General features: G+C 30.7%; 2 protein-coding genes across 7 annotated transcripts in view; one reads left to right on the top strand and one right to left on the bottom strand.

Annotated features, from left to right (window-relative positions):
- Positions 1-6,463, bottom strand: LOC106791315 (kinesin heavy chain). 6 transcript variants are annotated; one of them, XR_001382166.1, is made up of 15 exons: positions 5,630-6,462; positions 5,022-5,163; positions 4,756-4,929; positions 4,172-4,440; positions 3,848-4,094; positions 3,510-3,743; positions 3,082-3,428; positions 2,743-2,946; positions 2,499-2,639; positions 2,129-2,413; positions 1,861-2,046; positions 1,567-1,770; positions 1,163-1,457; positions 974-1,069; positions 1-883 (listed from the first exon to the last, which is right to left on the bottom strand). XR_001382166.1 is itself a non-coding variant. In XM_014756871.1 (15 exons), exons 2-15 carry the CDS (start codon positions 5,789-5,791, stop codon positions 187-189), a joined length of 2,973 nt encoding a protein of 990 aa, XP_014612357.1. In that variant the 5' UTR covers positions 5,792-5,920; positions 6,314-6,463; the 3' UTR covers positions 1-186. The 6 variants fall into 6 exon arrangements, 4 of the variants coding, with proteins under 4 accessions (XP_014612357.1, XP_014612358.1, XP_014612356.1 ...); XR_001382167.1 differs by having other exon boundaries at positions 1-269; XM_014756871.1 differs by lacking the exon at positions 974-1,069 and having other exon boundaries at positions 1-269; positions 5,630-5,920; positions 6,314-6,463.
- A 6,563-nt stretch (positions 6,464-13,026) lies between these two features.
- The window catches only part of LOC106791327 (UNC93-like protein), a 32,604-nt gene continuing 31,803 nt past the window's right edge, over positions 13,027-13,827 (top strand). Inside the window, exon 1 of the mRNA XM_014756887.1 lies at positions 13,027-13,582. The gene's annotated coding sequence lies outside the window, so the exon portion shown is untranslated. The remainder of the gene's footprint in view (positions 13,583-13,827) is intronic.

Below are 13,827 nucleotides of genomic sequence, written 5' to 3'. Positions count from 1 at the left end.
TTTTTTTTTTTTTTTTTTATAAGTGCAATCGAGTTAAATATTTATACATGGATGGGACATGCAGCACATTGATAAATTGATGCACTCATATATTAGTATACTTCAAAGCACATGCTTGTTTCGAAAAAAAAAATTGGCGGTGCTCTTTAAGATTATAATATATCTATTGCATTTAAAATATGACATTTATGTGAATACACCATAATAATAGATTAGTTTGTTTCGATCTCCTAGCACCTCAGCACGCAAAGCGTTCTTGCAATCGTTTTCTGCAAAAGTGAAGGATTTGACGTTATACTCAACATTACTATACGTTTTTAAACCACGTTCTCGAAAGAAAGACAAAAAAATATAATTTAAGCATATGATAAAGATATACGAATGAATTTTTTCCCCGTTAAGTTAACATCACATGTCCGAACGATCACAGAATTGGGGAGTATGTATTACATTTGGTTTTGCAAACAGAATAGTAGAGAGAAATATATAAAGAAATAACGTGTCGTTAGGTTTGTTCGTTTGTAACTTCGTTACATATATTATACTGACGAAATTATCAGCTTTAACCCCTTAACGCGCATTTAAATGAAAAATTTCGTCAAGAAAAAGAAAACCAGTTCTTTATTCGCGAAAATCTTATTTGAACGTAATTTAGGGATACAAGATGTTACAACAATGATTATAAATAAAGTTAAATTATATGACTTTTTATATAATATATATAAGTTGTGTAGCTTTCATGAGATGATTTTTCATTGCTCGAGTCTATTCAAGCATGTGCATTACGATAACATAAAATATGATGCTGCTCGAGTTAACTTCTTCTATTATCACTCGCTCTTCGAATTTAAATTCGAATGTGCGCGTTAAGAAGTTAATACCCCTGTCAATTTATATAACACAGTTTATCGTTTTAAAATAGTAAAAATATATAGTTACAAAATTGTTAAGCATAACAAATCCATTCACTTACTCTAAAATGTAGAGCAGTCTGAAGTGACTCCTTTTGTACAAAATCGAACAAACCCACGACTTCTCAATCACAATGTAGTATCTTAATTAAGCGCATCTAAAAGAAACAAAAGAAAAGTAACAGATAAATTAAATTCATTCTACCATGTTTTTATAACAGAGTTCATATAAATAAATTAAAATTGCTTACCGCGGTTGCCAGTTCTAATAGCATTAATGTTGCTTAAATGATGCTGACCAGCTCGAATAGGCTTTGCAATCTGTGCACTAGGTCCACGGCGAGCCAAATTTTTCTGTCTTACAGCTTCTTTAATCCTATCTACTTCGTACTGGTAACGCTTACGATCTCGCATTGCACCCTCTTTGGCATCTCGCAAAGCTATTTCCAAAGCTTTTACACGTTCAACAGTTGTCCTTAATTTCTTTTCAAGTTTAGGCAACTCACATCGAAGATCCGCATTATCTCTGACTAATTGTTTGTGGACCTAATTAAAAAACGAAATATAACCGATAGAAACTTTGCTTAAAATAAAATGAATTACGTTGTAACAACGCCATAAACATAAATAATGTTGGCATAATTACTACATTAACCTTTGTAAGCTGATCTAGATTATTTTCTAAAAATGAAATCTTTTGTTTCTGAGCAAGTGAGCCACCATCGTCTTCATTATCCTCGACGTGAATTGATTTTTTTATCCTAGTTTGCAAATCCTGAACAAATAATTTACGTAAATTGTGAAGCGTTTGCAATTCCTTGCAAACGGTATCCTCTAGTCCTTTGAGATCTTTCCTTGTCTAGAAATGTTATAAATGATAAATTAATGTTAGAAAATAGATTTTATTATAAGTGGTAATTTTAATTTATAAAATAAAACAATAAAATACCTGTTCTCGGCGTTCATGAAGCTGTATCATCTCTTGGAGTTTAACAGATTTATTTGCTTCTTCCTGTTTCAATCGTTCGTAATCTGCTTGCATTCGTTGATGTGCTAAAGTAAATTTTTGATTCAAATCTTTCAATTCACTAATCAAGTCTTGTTTTTCGGATAATTCATCTCTAAGTGCAGCGACCTAAATATTAATTTTACATTAATGACACACGTTAAATTTTGAACACTTAAATTGTTCGTTAGTATATGCTATAAAATTTTACCTGCTTTTGGTGTACGTCACGCAGCTGATCCATTTGTTCTTCCAAAGCTACCTTCATCTTTGTAGCTGCCTCTTTCTCTTCTGCCTTTTCTTTATTAGTGACCGCTTGCACTTGTTCTGCTGCCTTAAGTTTTGCACATTCTTCGCGTAATGCATCTACATCTTCTTCCAAAGTACGTTTTCGTGCTTCAGCCTCTTTCATAGATTCGGACAATGTTTGCATACGAGCTTCATGTTGAGTTATCAAAAGTCGACATTCTGCCAAATCTTTTTCGTATTCAGAAACCTAATATCCACAAATAAATATCCTTTAAGTAATACATATAAATATAATATGCTTTAAACGATAGGATCGCGTTAATTCGACTTACTTTTTTGTTACAATCTACTTGAGAACTCTCTAATCCTTGGCAACGTTGAACCAAATTTTTGACTTCTGATTTCATTTTACTAATAAAAAGTCTTGCAACTGTGAATTCTTCTTCGAGTTTTCCATTGCTTTCTGGTGCAACCTAATTTGTAAATTAAGAACATATAGTATGTAATACGTACAACAGAGGGTTTTTAATGCGAAGATAAAATTTATTATTTAATTAATTCGAGGGGTAAACTTACTTTAAGATTTTCGTCACCACCAATGGCTACTCCAATTTCTCCCAAATCTTTCAAAAAGTTAGCAAGCATGTCAGCAATACGTTTTCTTTGATGAGCGGACATATCACGCAATTGTTGCAATTCAGACGCGGTATTATTTAAAGCAGCTTGTTTAGCGAGAAGTTCTTCCGTCAATGTTTCTTGCTCTTTATTTTTCAATTCCACCTGAAGCGAAAAGAAAAGTACGAATTAGTTATACTTTAAATTAATTATCATTCTATATCTGCATCTCTTTATCCCCTCTTAATAAAATAAATCAAATATTGCCGTTTTAAAATACATTATTATTATAATCATTACCTCTTGTGATTTTTGATCATAATTAACTGCCAATTCTTCTAGAGCTTGTAAAACTTCTTTGACTTCTTCTTTAGCACTTTCATTTTCTTGCTGTATTCTATTCATTTCTTGTTGCAATTGTTCATAATCCCGTCTAGCGCTTGCAATCAGTTCTTCTTGCTCTTCCATCTGTTCCTTTAATTTCTCAACATATTGAGATTGTTGATTTATTTCTTCGTCCTTGTCATCCAACTGTTGGTACAGTCTTTCACGTTCTTCCTCTAGTTTTTGTCTTTCTTCGTTCGAAAGAGATCCTGCCATAAGTCCACCACCGGGTGTAGCTGGTAGAGGACCATCGTCAATTTTGCCTGATAAAACAAATATCAATGTCATTTGTTAAATCATATTTATAGAAATAATAGAAAATATTTTAACTTTCTGGAAATTACCTTCGACGGATGCAATAATTGGTGTAATAACGTCAGGTGTTCCTAAACTGACTTGTTCTTCGAGCTTAACAGTTTCACCTTGGCGCCAACGAGACAATTCTGCTTCTAATTTTTCAACTTTGCCCTTAAGTCTAGCAGCTTTTTCCTTCTCGCGTTCGTAACGACGTTTCCACTCTTCTGCAGTTAATTCTTCGTTAACACATACAACGTTCTTTATAGTCTTAGCACGTTTACCTATAAAATGAGAAATATATTTCATTAAACGTGTCTTTAAACAGATGCTACATTTTTTATTTAATAAATATTAACGTTAGATTCTTTTCTATCAAATACATTACCAAAATCTAGAGTCGATTTGGTTTCCGACTCGTTAAAACTAGCAGGTGAACAACAAATAATAATCGTAGTTCGAGCATTGCCACCAAGTGATTCTTGCAGAATTCTTGTCAATTTGGAATCACGATAAGGAATGTGCGTTTTGTTGCCATCGGCAAGTGCAGATATAACATTACCAAGAGCAGATAGAGACTTGTTAATATTTTTGGCTTCATCAAGAACAGTACCTTCGGCTCCGGTTTTAGATACCTATAATTAATAAAAAAAAAATAATCAAATACTTATATTTCTGAAAAACAATGAGGAGCATATCGTTTGGTTTTTACCTTTTCCGAACCAGCTAAATCAACGAGATATAATTTTCCAGATAGTTTTTTTTGATTCTCAAGATTTTCCTGTTTGACATTAATTAAGAAAACTGAATGAGAACGAGAACTGTGCTCGTTCATGTTGGTTACAGCAATATGTCGATTAGACTTTCCTTCTTCGATTACTTCAAAAACTTCGTCTGGACTAGAAACAAATCTTTCAGTCGCTCCTTTTACAAATGGTACTCGATTTTTATCTTCGTGTACGCTTAAGTTTACCTTAGAGACTGAAAAGTAAAATAATAAATATAGGATTAAATATAATATAAGAATATTATAATAATCTTGATAAGTAAATATTATATTATTTAATATAAGATTTATTCATTGTCATCCTTAATAAAAATGAGACAAAACTTTATGTCATAATAGTAATTAGATGGCAAGCAATATTGACCCCTTGCACCATAATTTAAAGCACAGAGTTGTGTGTTATATTCGGTGCTAAATTTCGTGTTTCTTATGTTTAGGTCGTAAAACGCACCACAAGTCTCACATCTTGTTATAGCGTAAGGGAGTAAAAGAGTAGTACAAGTGCTTACCATCGAGAAGATCTCTAATCTTGTCCATATAAATTTCAAAATAAGATACTTTAATATGAAATTCCAAATTTTCTTCCATAATATAAATATGATTGAAAATATCATTAACGATCCTTGGAATGATACCCTGTTTAATAGAATCTCCGATGACACCTTCCATTGTATGAGTTTTTCCTATGATTATAGTTTACAAATTTAAGTAAAATGCAAATAAAACATTTTTTATACATAGTATTATCTTCAATTACTAAAATAAATTATCTCACCTGATGATGTTTGTCCATAAGCAAAAATGGTACCATTATATCCTGCCAATACATCAGTGACAATGGATTTAGCTGCTTCATTGTATACTTTATCTTGGGTGGCATTTGGTTTAAATACTTTATCAAAAAGATATACTTTCCCCTAAAATAAAACAAATATTCATATAATATTAATAACTTCGTGCTGCTATTTCATGTATTTAGTACATCAATATAAATTTATCTTTTTTTTTATTTTAGAGAAATGAATCAATAGTACTTACTAGTACTTTATTCTCATGGTATAGTAAATATTACTATTTATATGTAAAAATAGTAACAAAGAGAAGAAATTAAAAAAAAAAAAAGTAATCGTCTACCAAATTGCACAATATTGAAAAACGTACAAACTTGACTAAACAGTAATCGTTTAAACATCATTTTCAATAGTTAACAATTTTCGACGAATAAAACATGAAATACAAAGTAATCGGAAAACTCAAGAACAATTAAAAAACAGCTGTTTATAATGAAGTTGCGACACGGAAAAGACGAACGATTACTATATTTTAACAAAAGATATCAGAAAGCAAAGAATTAGCGTGACTCAGAGTAAAATCAGAGCATACCCCGATGGAGATGCAATTCTCTTCACCGCCGGATGGGAATTTGACGATAAACTTCGATCCAGCTTTTTCTTCGGAGTCGTTCAAGGGTCGAAACCTGCATACTACCTTGATACTATCCTCCGCAGCAATCTCACGTTCTCTTGGCGTCGTCTCCATTGCCATTACCTTCGTTAACGTTCAATGCTCACCTTTTTTGATCTGACGAGGGAGTGGACACACTCCGAATAAAAGTTTTTAATCTCGTTTTTAGGATATTTAGGACCGATGAATTATTTTCTACAAATGATAGATCTTCTCTCTACGTTAGTAGAGAGCATAAGCGACGCGATTGACGCGCGCACCGCATCAACACCGACCGTCTATCGAACGCTTCTTTTACCAAGCTGTCACTATGACGGACTATACCACAGCCACGGCCCGTTTCTATCTATCTCTCTCTCACTCTCTTTCTCTCACTCGCTCTCTCTCTCTCTCTCAACACACACACACTCTCTCTCTCTCTCTATCTTTTCGTCTTCTCTTTCTCTGTCCGTCTAAAGTAAGACAAGATGGCGGCTGCTCGGCCGATATAAAATAATTCTACACGCGACAGCGAGAATAGTAGAGTTTGATACCAGTTCGAAAAAAGTACTACGTATGCCTCGATGATTCAAACGGATGTATTTTCTACCAGGACCTACTTACATCCTTAGATTAATGCCGGAACATAATATTTGTTTCGCGCTAATTTCTTCACAAGACCTACCAGAATATAAGTATTTTCACCCACAACTACGATCGATCGGAGGGAGACATACCGTGACGAAAGTTTCAACGCGATCCCTCCAAGCGACCATGCGCAACCTCCTCCCTTCTTCTCCACCACCTCCTCTTCATCCTACTTTTAACAGACACCTACGTAAGTATATATAAGTATTACATACTTACTGGGCTCTACACCGCATCTACAACGAGACAAGTTTACTTCTTTCTTTCTCTTTTCCTTCCTTTCTTTCTTTCTGTTCAGCATTCGTTGACGCTCCTATTGTTTCATACCTTCCTTCATATTTTCTATATATTTATGAATATGTAAGATAAGTTATATACATTATTTCTAATACATTTTATCTTTTAGCTAATGGATTTAAATTATTGACAAGAGTATGCCCTGCTTATTTGACTTTTCCAGTAATTAACAATATTGGATATTTTTAAACAGACAATGTTTTATTCATTACCATTGACATTTAGGATAATTCCAACAGGATATTTTTATTTTTGCTGTTTTTTAGGAATTTAATTTTAATTGTAAGTATTTCCTTCTATTTTATTTATTCTTGTAAATATGAAGTTTAAACAAATGACGAACTACAGAAGTCATGTGTAGAATAGGGTATTCCTAATTAATAATTGATTAATTATACATCATCCTGTTTGAACTAAAATAATATCGGCTAACAGGGTACCTACAATTATAACAGGAAAGATTAAAAAATAATGAAATCGTTAAATTTAAAAAATATTAAAAATAAGTATAAGTTACGTAATCTATGTTTCGCAAGATCAATTTTTTGATACCTTTTTTTACTTTCATTTTTAATTCAAAATGTTTAATTTTGGATCAAATCACGTAGTTGTGAAGATTAAGGCTACTTCGAATGAAATTGCATCTTCCTGATGTATTTTAGAAGAATTTTATTACCGAGTGTTCTAATTGGTCATTAGTGAAATTCCCTTTACGTCATTAGCTGTTTAATTGTCGTTATATTGTGTCGTGTATCTTTTTGTAAGTGGCTATAAAGTGTAGGGTTTATTAAATGGGAGAATCTGTTTTTTTATTATATCAAATATTAATATGTTAACCTAACGATTAATTAAAAAACAAATTATAGGCCACTTCAACTTGAATCAATGAGTAATTTTATCAGCAGTATGGCCAATAGCAAAACTTTCGACTATATCATTTGCCAATGAAGCCGAATAGCATTGTTAAAAGTCTACTATTGGCTAAATAGTTAAAAGTTGTTTTGTCATTGCTGCATTGCTTATAAAATTGATTGTTAACGCCAGTTAATCGAAATATGTTCTGTTGTTATTATAAAATGTATATATTAGCTTAAAAATTACCAATTTGTCTTAAAGTTAATGTAATATTAGTATCTAATAACTAAATGATTGAATCGGTATCTAGTAACTTTTAAATTTCTTAGTAATACCGGTTGGCTATCGTCACAATTATTCACCATGATTTTGGTACCAAATTATGTTTGAAAGTTATATCGAGTGTCTTCCATTTATTCATACAAGTTTTGACAAAATACACTGATAAAACAGACATTCAGGTAATATTGAAAGATATTTTATTGTTCTTGATAGTTCTTTTTCAATTTTTATAAAAATTAATCTATTGTTATTGGTAGATTTTATTAAATATATATTTTTCGTTGTCAAATATTACATTTCTATTACATTTATATTTAAATTTAAAACAATTATTCGCGTCATCTATTGATGTATAGTAGAACTAATTAGCGACTTTTTAGTTCCCGATATTTCCGCAAGGTAGATTAATGGTTGATAATATCGCAATATGTCGATAAATGCTGATAACATTATTTTGATGCTTTTTATAATTAATATAAGTAATATTTTTTATTATTTCTTATTATAATTTTATTTCATATCGCCATTAATATTACATTCATTGTTACTGCAGCATAAATTTCTGTAGACATTTTGAAGCATATAGTGAATGTTGAAATTTTAAAAATTCTATAAACATATACATACAATACGCGCGCGTATATATGCATATTTAAAAAAAAGTTTCTACTAAAAAGACTCAAAACTACTTAAAAATTTTCAATCTACCCTTGTAAAAGTTACTTTGACAATAGGAAATGCGTAACATTAAATAACGGCAATTTTGGATAAATTAAAAATTTATGCTTCGAAATATACTATAATGTATACAATTGTAAAAATAAAACGTTCTACGAAAGTTATACGAAATTAAAACAATATAAAATCAAGCAAATAATATTTATGCAAATATTAGATTTAACGTAAACTTATTTTTGTTACTTTTATCGTCTCATAAGAATGTAAATCTAATGAACTTAAAAATAGGTACGAAATAATAGTAAACAGTTTTATTATAGTCGTGCCAAAAAAAAATATAAAAATTTTTAATTTGTTTACTAGCTTTTTTTTTCTTACAGAATAAATTAACGATATGCATAAGAAATTTAGTCAATCGTAATGTGAATTATTGATCGGTGGATTGTATTGCGGATAAGGTGTGAATACCTCGAAGTAGGCCATGGTTCCTCGGATTATAAGGACACCAACGATCTTACGTAATAACGTAAAAGCGACAAATACCTGATCGGTAAAAATATTTCATGCTATGTCTATTCAAAAGATAGAAAAATAGAAGATAGTCTCCAAATTGGGAAAAAGTTACCTGGGTTAACGAAAGTTTTCCTATCGATCATAGGATCATCATTATTTATTTCAAAATCATGTTTGCAAAGATAAATATTATCAGTCGTTTAATCATTGTCTTACCAACAATTAAATTCCTAGAAAAAAGTAATTCTGTAAATGCAGAATTACAGATAGTTGAGTTGATTTAGATTCGTATAATTTGGTTCAGGAATTCCTAGGTTCAGAGAATTTCCTTCTAGATTCATTCTAATATCAAACAAAAACAACCAAGATTACGAAGACTACACTTTGCATAATAAAAACATTCTTTTTATTGATAATTCTTTTTCTTACGAATATTCTGATCGTTTAAACAATAAAACATAAACTCTTTTATCGATAAATCCTTAACGTAATATCTATGTGCATATATTTTATTTTATTGATGAAGTATAAATATAAAAAAAAGAAAGAACATTCGTTTTTAAGAATCGAAACGTTGGTAGAAATGTGTAATTTGGAAAAAAAAGTGCTTCTCGCGATAAGCACGTAATGTCACGTCTTCAGGGGGCATCTTTGCGAAACAATTTGATTTTGCCGATGCTCATGGCGTTCGCGATTACTTTGTATAAATGACGATACATGGTTTTCTTACGTAATCGGATAACCAACTACTGTCCTTCTGCGATAATATATTTTCCATGCAGGTAAGGTAACTTTTCATTGCCTTCGGACGCATATTTTTGTTATTGTGGAGGCACCAAAATGGCGGCCAGCCGTACCAAGAAGAGTCCGTAGAATTTAATAAAATATTCTTCTTATGGATATATTTTATTTCGTTATCTTATTAAAAGTGCGTGGAAAATAATTGTAAGATATTATTTTGCACGATTATTTGTTTTCAACATTTTTCTGGCAATATTTAAACGCAGATATATATCTGCGTAATTATTTATTTATTAGTAAAAATTATTTCACTAATTTGTAGGACTTATAAATTATTATTGCATCAGTAATTATATAGTGTCGTCTTATTAATATTGTTTATTTTTTCCAACATTCATTTTAAATTAGTTTAATTAATCAAACTATGCTTGAAATGAAACCATCTCTTGGTTTCGTAAATATTCCCGGCTTAATAAAAATGCTCCCGAATTAAGAATGTTTTATGAATCAATGATACGTTAATAATCCTAATCAAATTGGATTAAAAAATTTGAAAAATAAGCCTTTATAAAATGGTTATCACCGGCGCCTATGCTACGTAATAACACATTGATACAAATGAAACAAATAAAGAAAAACCAAGAAGAAAATACATTAAGATAATACGTTCAAACATTTGGCAACGAACGAAGACAACTTGATTGATTTTTGACGTATTTTACATTCCTGTGTACACAATTCTTTTATAAACTCTGCGATCGTTCTTAACGACGATTCATTGGCACAATCAATGAGAAGGAAAAAAAACACTTTTCATATTTTTTAATTACAGAAGGGGTAGCAAATATTGTCATATAGATAAAATTAATATAATTTAATATTTTTTTCAACCGAATAAGTTTTTATTTGATTGAATAAAAAAGATGTAATGTTTCTTATCACGAGTTGTTTTCAATCAGATACTATTTCCTAGGAATTTACAAATTTTGTGCGTACTTTATTTTATATTGAATGGCAGTAATGAAAGAATTATATGCACGTTTTCTTATCGTCGGGTTAAGGATGAAAAATGACGAGTAGAAGAAGGAAAGGGAAGCGGAGAAGGGGAAGGTGGCATTCCCCCGTCTTAGCAATTTTGCCATCATTTTTGTTCACGTTGAATCGTTCAACACATGGAATTATAATCGTTCGAAAACAGTGATACATCAACATGACGACAAAATAACGTGACTCACGGTCATAATAATTCTTTCTTTGTTAAACTTCATTGCAAAGCATTGACGTTACAAACTTCAAAGTAAAATTTATAATGAAATTAATTTATGTATCCCTATAGGACCTGATGGCTGATAATTAAACAAGTGTTTCCTATATAACAATAATCATGAGATAAACTTTCATCGGCAACACATCGATTCATTTTTGTCATCGTTTACAAAACCTCGAACGAAGGTTATATCTTTCGTGGTTTCGTTTGCTCTCATCTCGAAAATATCTGTTTTTTATTCATATCTACATATACTTTGATCAAATCAAGTGTGTATAACCATACGGAATTACGTATGGTAATTATGTACCAAGGACGTTTAAATATCGCCTAATTTTTATTATTTTTTGGTTCCATTATTTTTTGACGTGCGCCAGATGGGAAAAAAATGTAGCAATTTGATTATATTAATTAATCTCTTATCAAATACGCCAGTAATTATGACAGTATTGTAAGTCAAAAAATTGGAAAAATCAATTTTATGATATACATACTTTTTTCTATATTATAAAATAAATCATTAAATAAATTTATATAATTTTTTGACTCAGACCAAATATCATAATTATCGGCACATTAATAATCATACGGTATTCTTTTAAGTATTATCTTTGTTTTAATTTTTCATATTTTATGACGAACGAAGATGTCAAATTTCGTGAAGTTTTGAGTGAATTTTAGGAGTCATTGGTACGTTCGATAATCTATCGTGTCAAATATTCAATACGTTCACGAATTACCTCGATTTCTCTAGTTGTGGGTGCGGATCATCGTGACAAGACTTTAGGATTGTTGTCAAGGTTAATATAGGAACGAAACTTTCGCATTAATATTTTATCTAAAACTTATTTTTAAATTAGTTTAAATTTTTCTATCTCTAGATTTTTATTTATATATCTGAAAGAAAATCTAATAAAAATATTATAGAAAAGTTTGAGTACGTATGGTAGGATCAATTTTGCCATTTTTCTGTCTGTTCAATCAGAAATATTTTACGAAATACTTAAGCGTGTTTATGATACCACGCATTACTTTAATTGCAATGCAACATTTAAGTTTAGTATCGATTTTTGTAATGACAATAATCAAGAAAACATTACTTTTTAATAAGAAACAAATATGCTCATACGTGATCGCATAAATTTAAAATAAGTTTAATAGTTGTTTAAATAAATTTGTCCAAAAAGGAATAAGTATCCGATAATTTACAGCAAATAGCAAGTATTCCTATGTGTGCGTTTATGTGTTGTTAAAAATAAGCTTAAATATATATAAAATAATATAAAATAATATAAAATAAATTATAAGACGTATAAAATCCATATAAGAAAAAAGCAAATATCCGATAATTTACGTAAAATACTGAATGTTCGCACGCGTGTACATATTTAAATAAAAATATTCTTAAGTATCTAAAATAATATAAAACACAAATTAAGACATGTAGATTCATACAGGAAAGAATATAAGTATCCCATAATTTACAGAAAATGTTAAATATTCTTACTTGTGTGTATGTATGTGTGTATATATATGGGTGCGATGAAGTATACGACATAGTGAACAATTGGTGGAAAAGGATAAGTATGGTGTTACCGTATATACTTGGTAAAATATTCTAGTAAAATTGAAATGTTCCTGAACGAAATACATGGCGAACAAACGAGCTTGTGCGCATTGTAGAAAAAGATAAATAGTAAGAAAAATGGATGGAAGGTAAGTAAGAAAGAAAATGAAGGTGTGTATATAAATGTATATGTGTGCATGTATATGTATATATAAGTTATGTAGCGTTTATGGTATATGCACGTATTGTTAGAAAGAGAGAGGGAGAGAAAGAGAGAGAGAGAGAGAAAAGTTAGAAGGAGAACGACAAACTCGAGTCGGCGAACCGAATCCGCTCACCGATTCCAAAGTCCGCTGGCAGGTTCAGTTGTCTTCGAACCCCCGAACTGTTCGGACGTAGCTCGGGTCGAGAGATTTGTTTGAATTAATATTTTTTATAATTCGTTTATTAAATTATTAAACGTTTTTTTTTATACACTCTCCGTCTGGTTCCGTATTTCTATCTATCTATCTCTTTCTCTTTCTATCTCGTTATCTTGTACTCTTTCTTGTCATCTATTGCGCGCACGCGTTCTCTAACTTCGTCAAGGGGGAAACAAAAAAAGCGCGCGAGAATCGAAATATTGAGGAATATTAATATCGATTTTGTTTGACGATTTTGAGAATAGTTGCGTGCGTGAAATTAGAGAATATCGTAATATTTCTCTCTTTTTACTCTCCTCTTTCTCTCTCTCTCTCGCTTTCTTTCTCTTTCTCTATCCCTCAAATTTTCTCTATCGAGATAGACAAAGTTATAGAAACGGTCAATATCTCGAGATTAGGAAAAACGAGGTTCGATACGTCACCGAAATCTAATTTACGATATTTAATTTATCGAATTTTATTACTTACGAAGACATTATTTTTACGATCATTGGAAGATTCTTTTGCGAGTACGGCTCACTCGATTTTCTTACGACGAGGAAGATCGACGAGAAAAAGAAGACGAAGGAACGGTGGACTTGGCTGATTCTTTCTCAAAGGAAAGATATTACAACTTTTAAAACGTAAGTAATGGTTTTGTTGACTTAACAATATTTCAACACTTATTTCGGCTTCATTTTTAACGTAGGATAGGTATGCCTTCTCTTTCCTCAATTGTGAAAGTAAATATCCAAATATTTTCAATATTTTATTTACAATCGGACGAATTCATTATCTTTCTTTTTTTTTTTTTTTTCTTTTTCTTTTTCTGTATTTACGTCACTTTTCTGCCTCTTATTCTATTTTTTTTTTGTTTCTTTTATTTCTT

Source organism: Polistes canadensis, unplaced genomic scaffold (genome assembly GCF_001313835.1).
Source record: "Polistes canadensis isolate GaletaPanama2010 unplaced genomic scaffold, ASM131383v1 scaffold_295, whole genome shotgun sequence".
NCBI lineage: Eukaryota > Metazoa > Arthropoda > Insecta > Hymenoptera > Vespidae > Polistes > Polistes canadensis.
The sequence above is the reverse complement of the archived record's forward strand: the minus strand, read 5'-3'. Positions and strand labels throughout refer to the sequence as shown.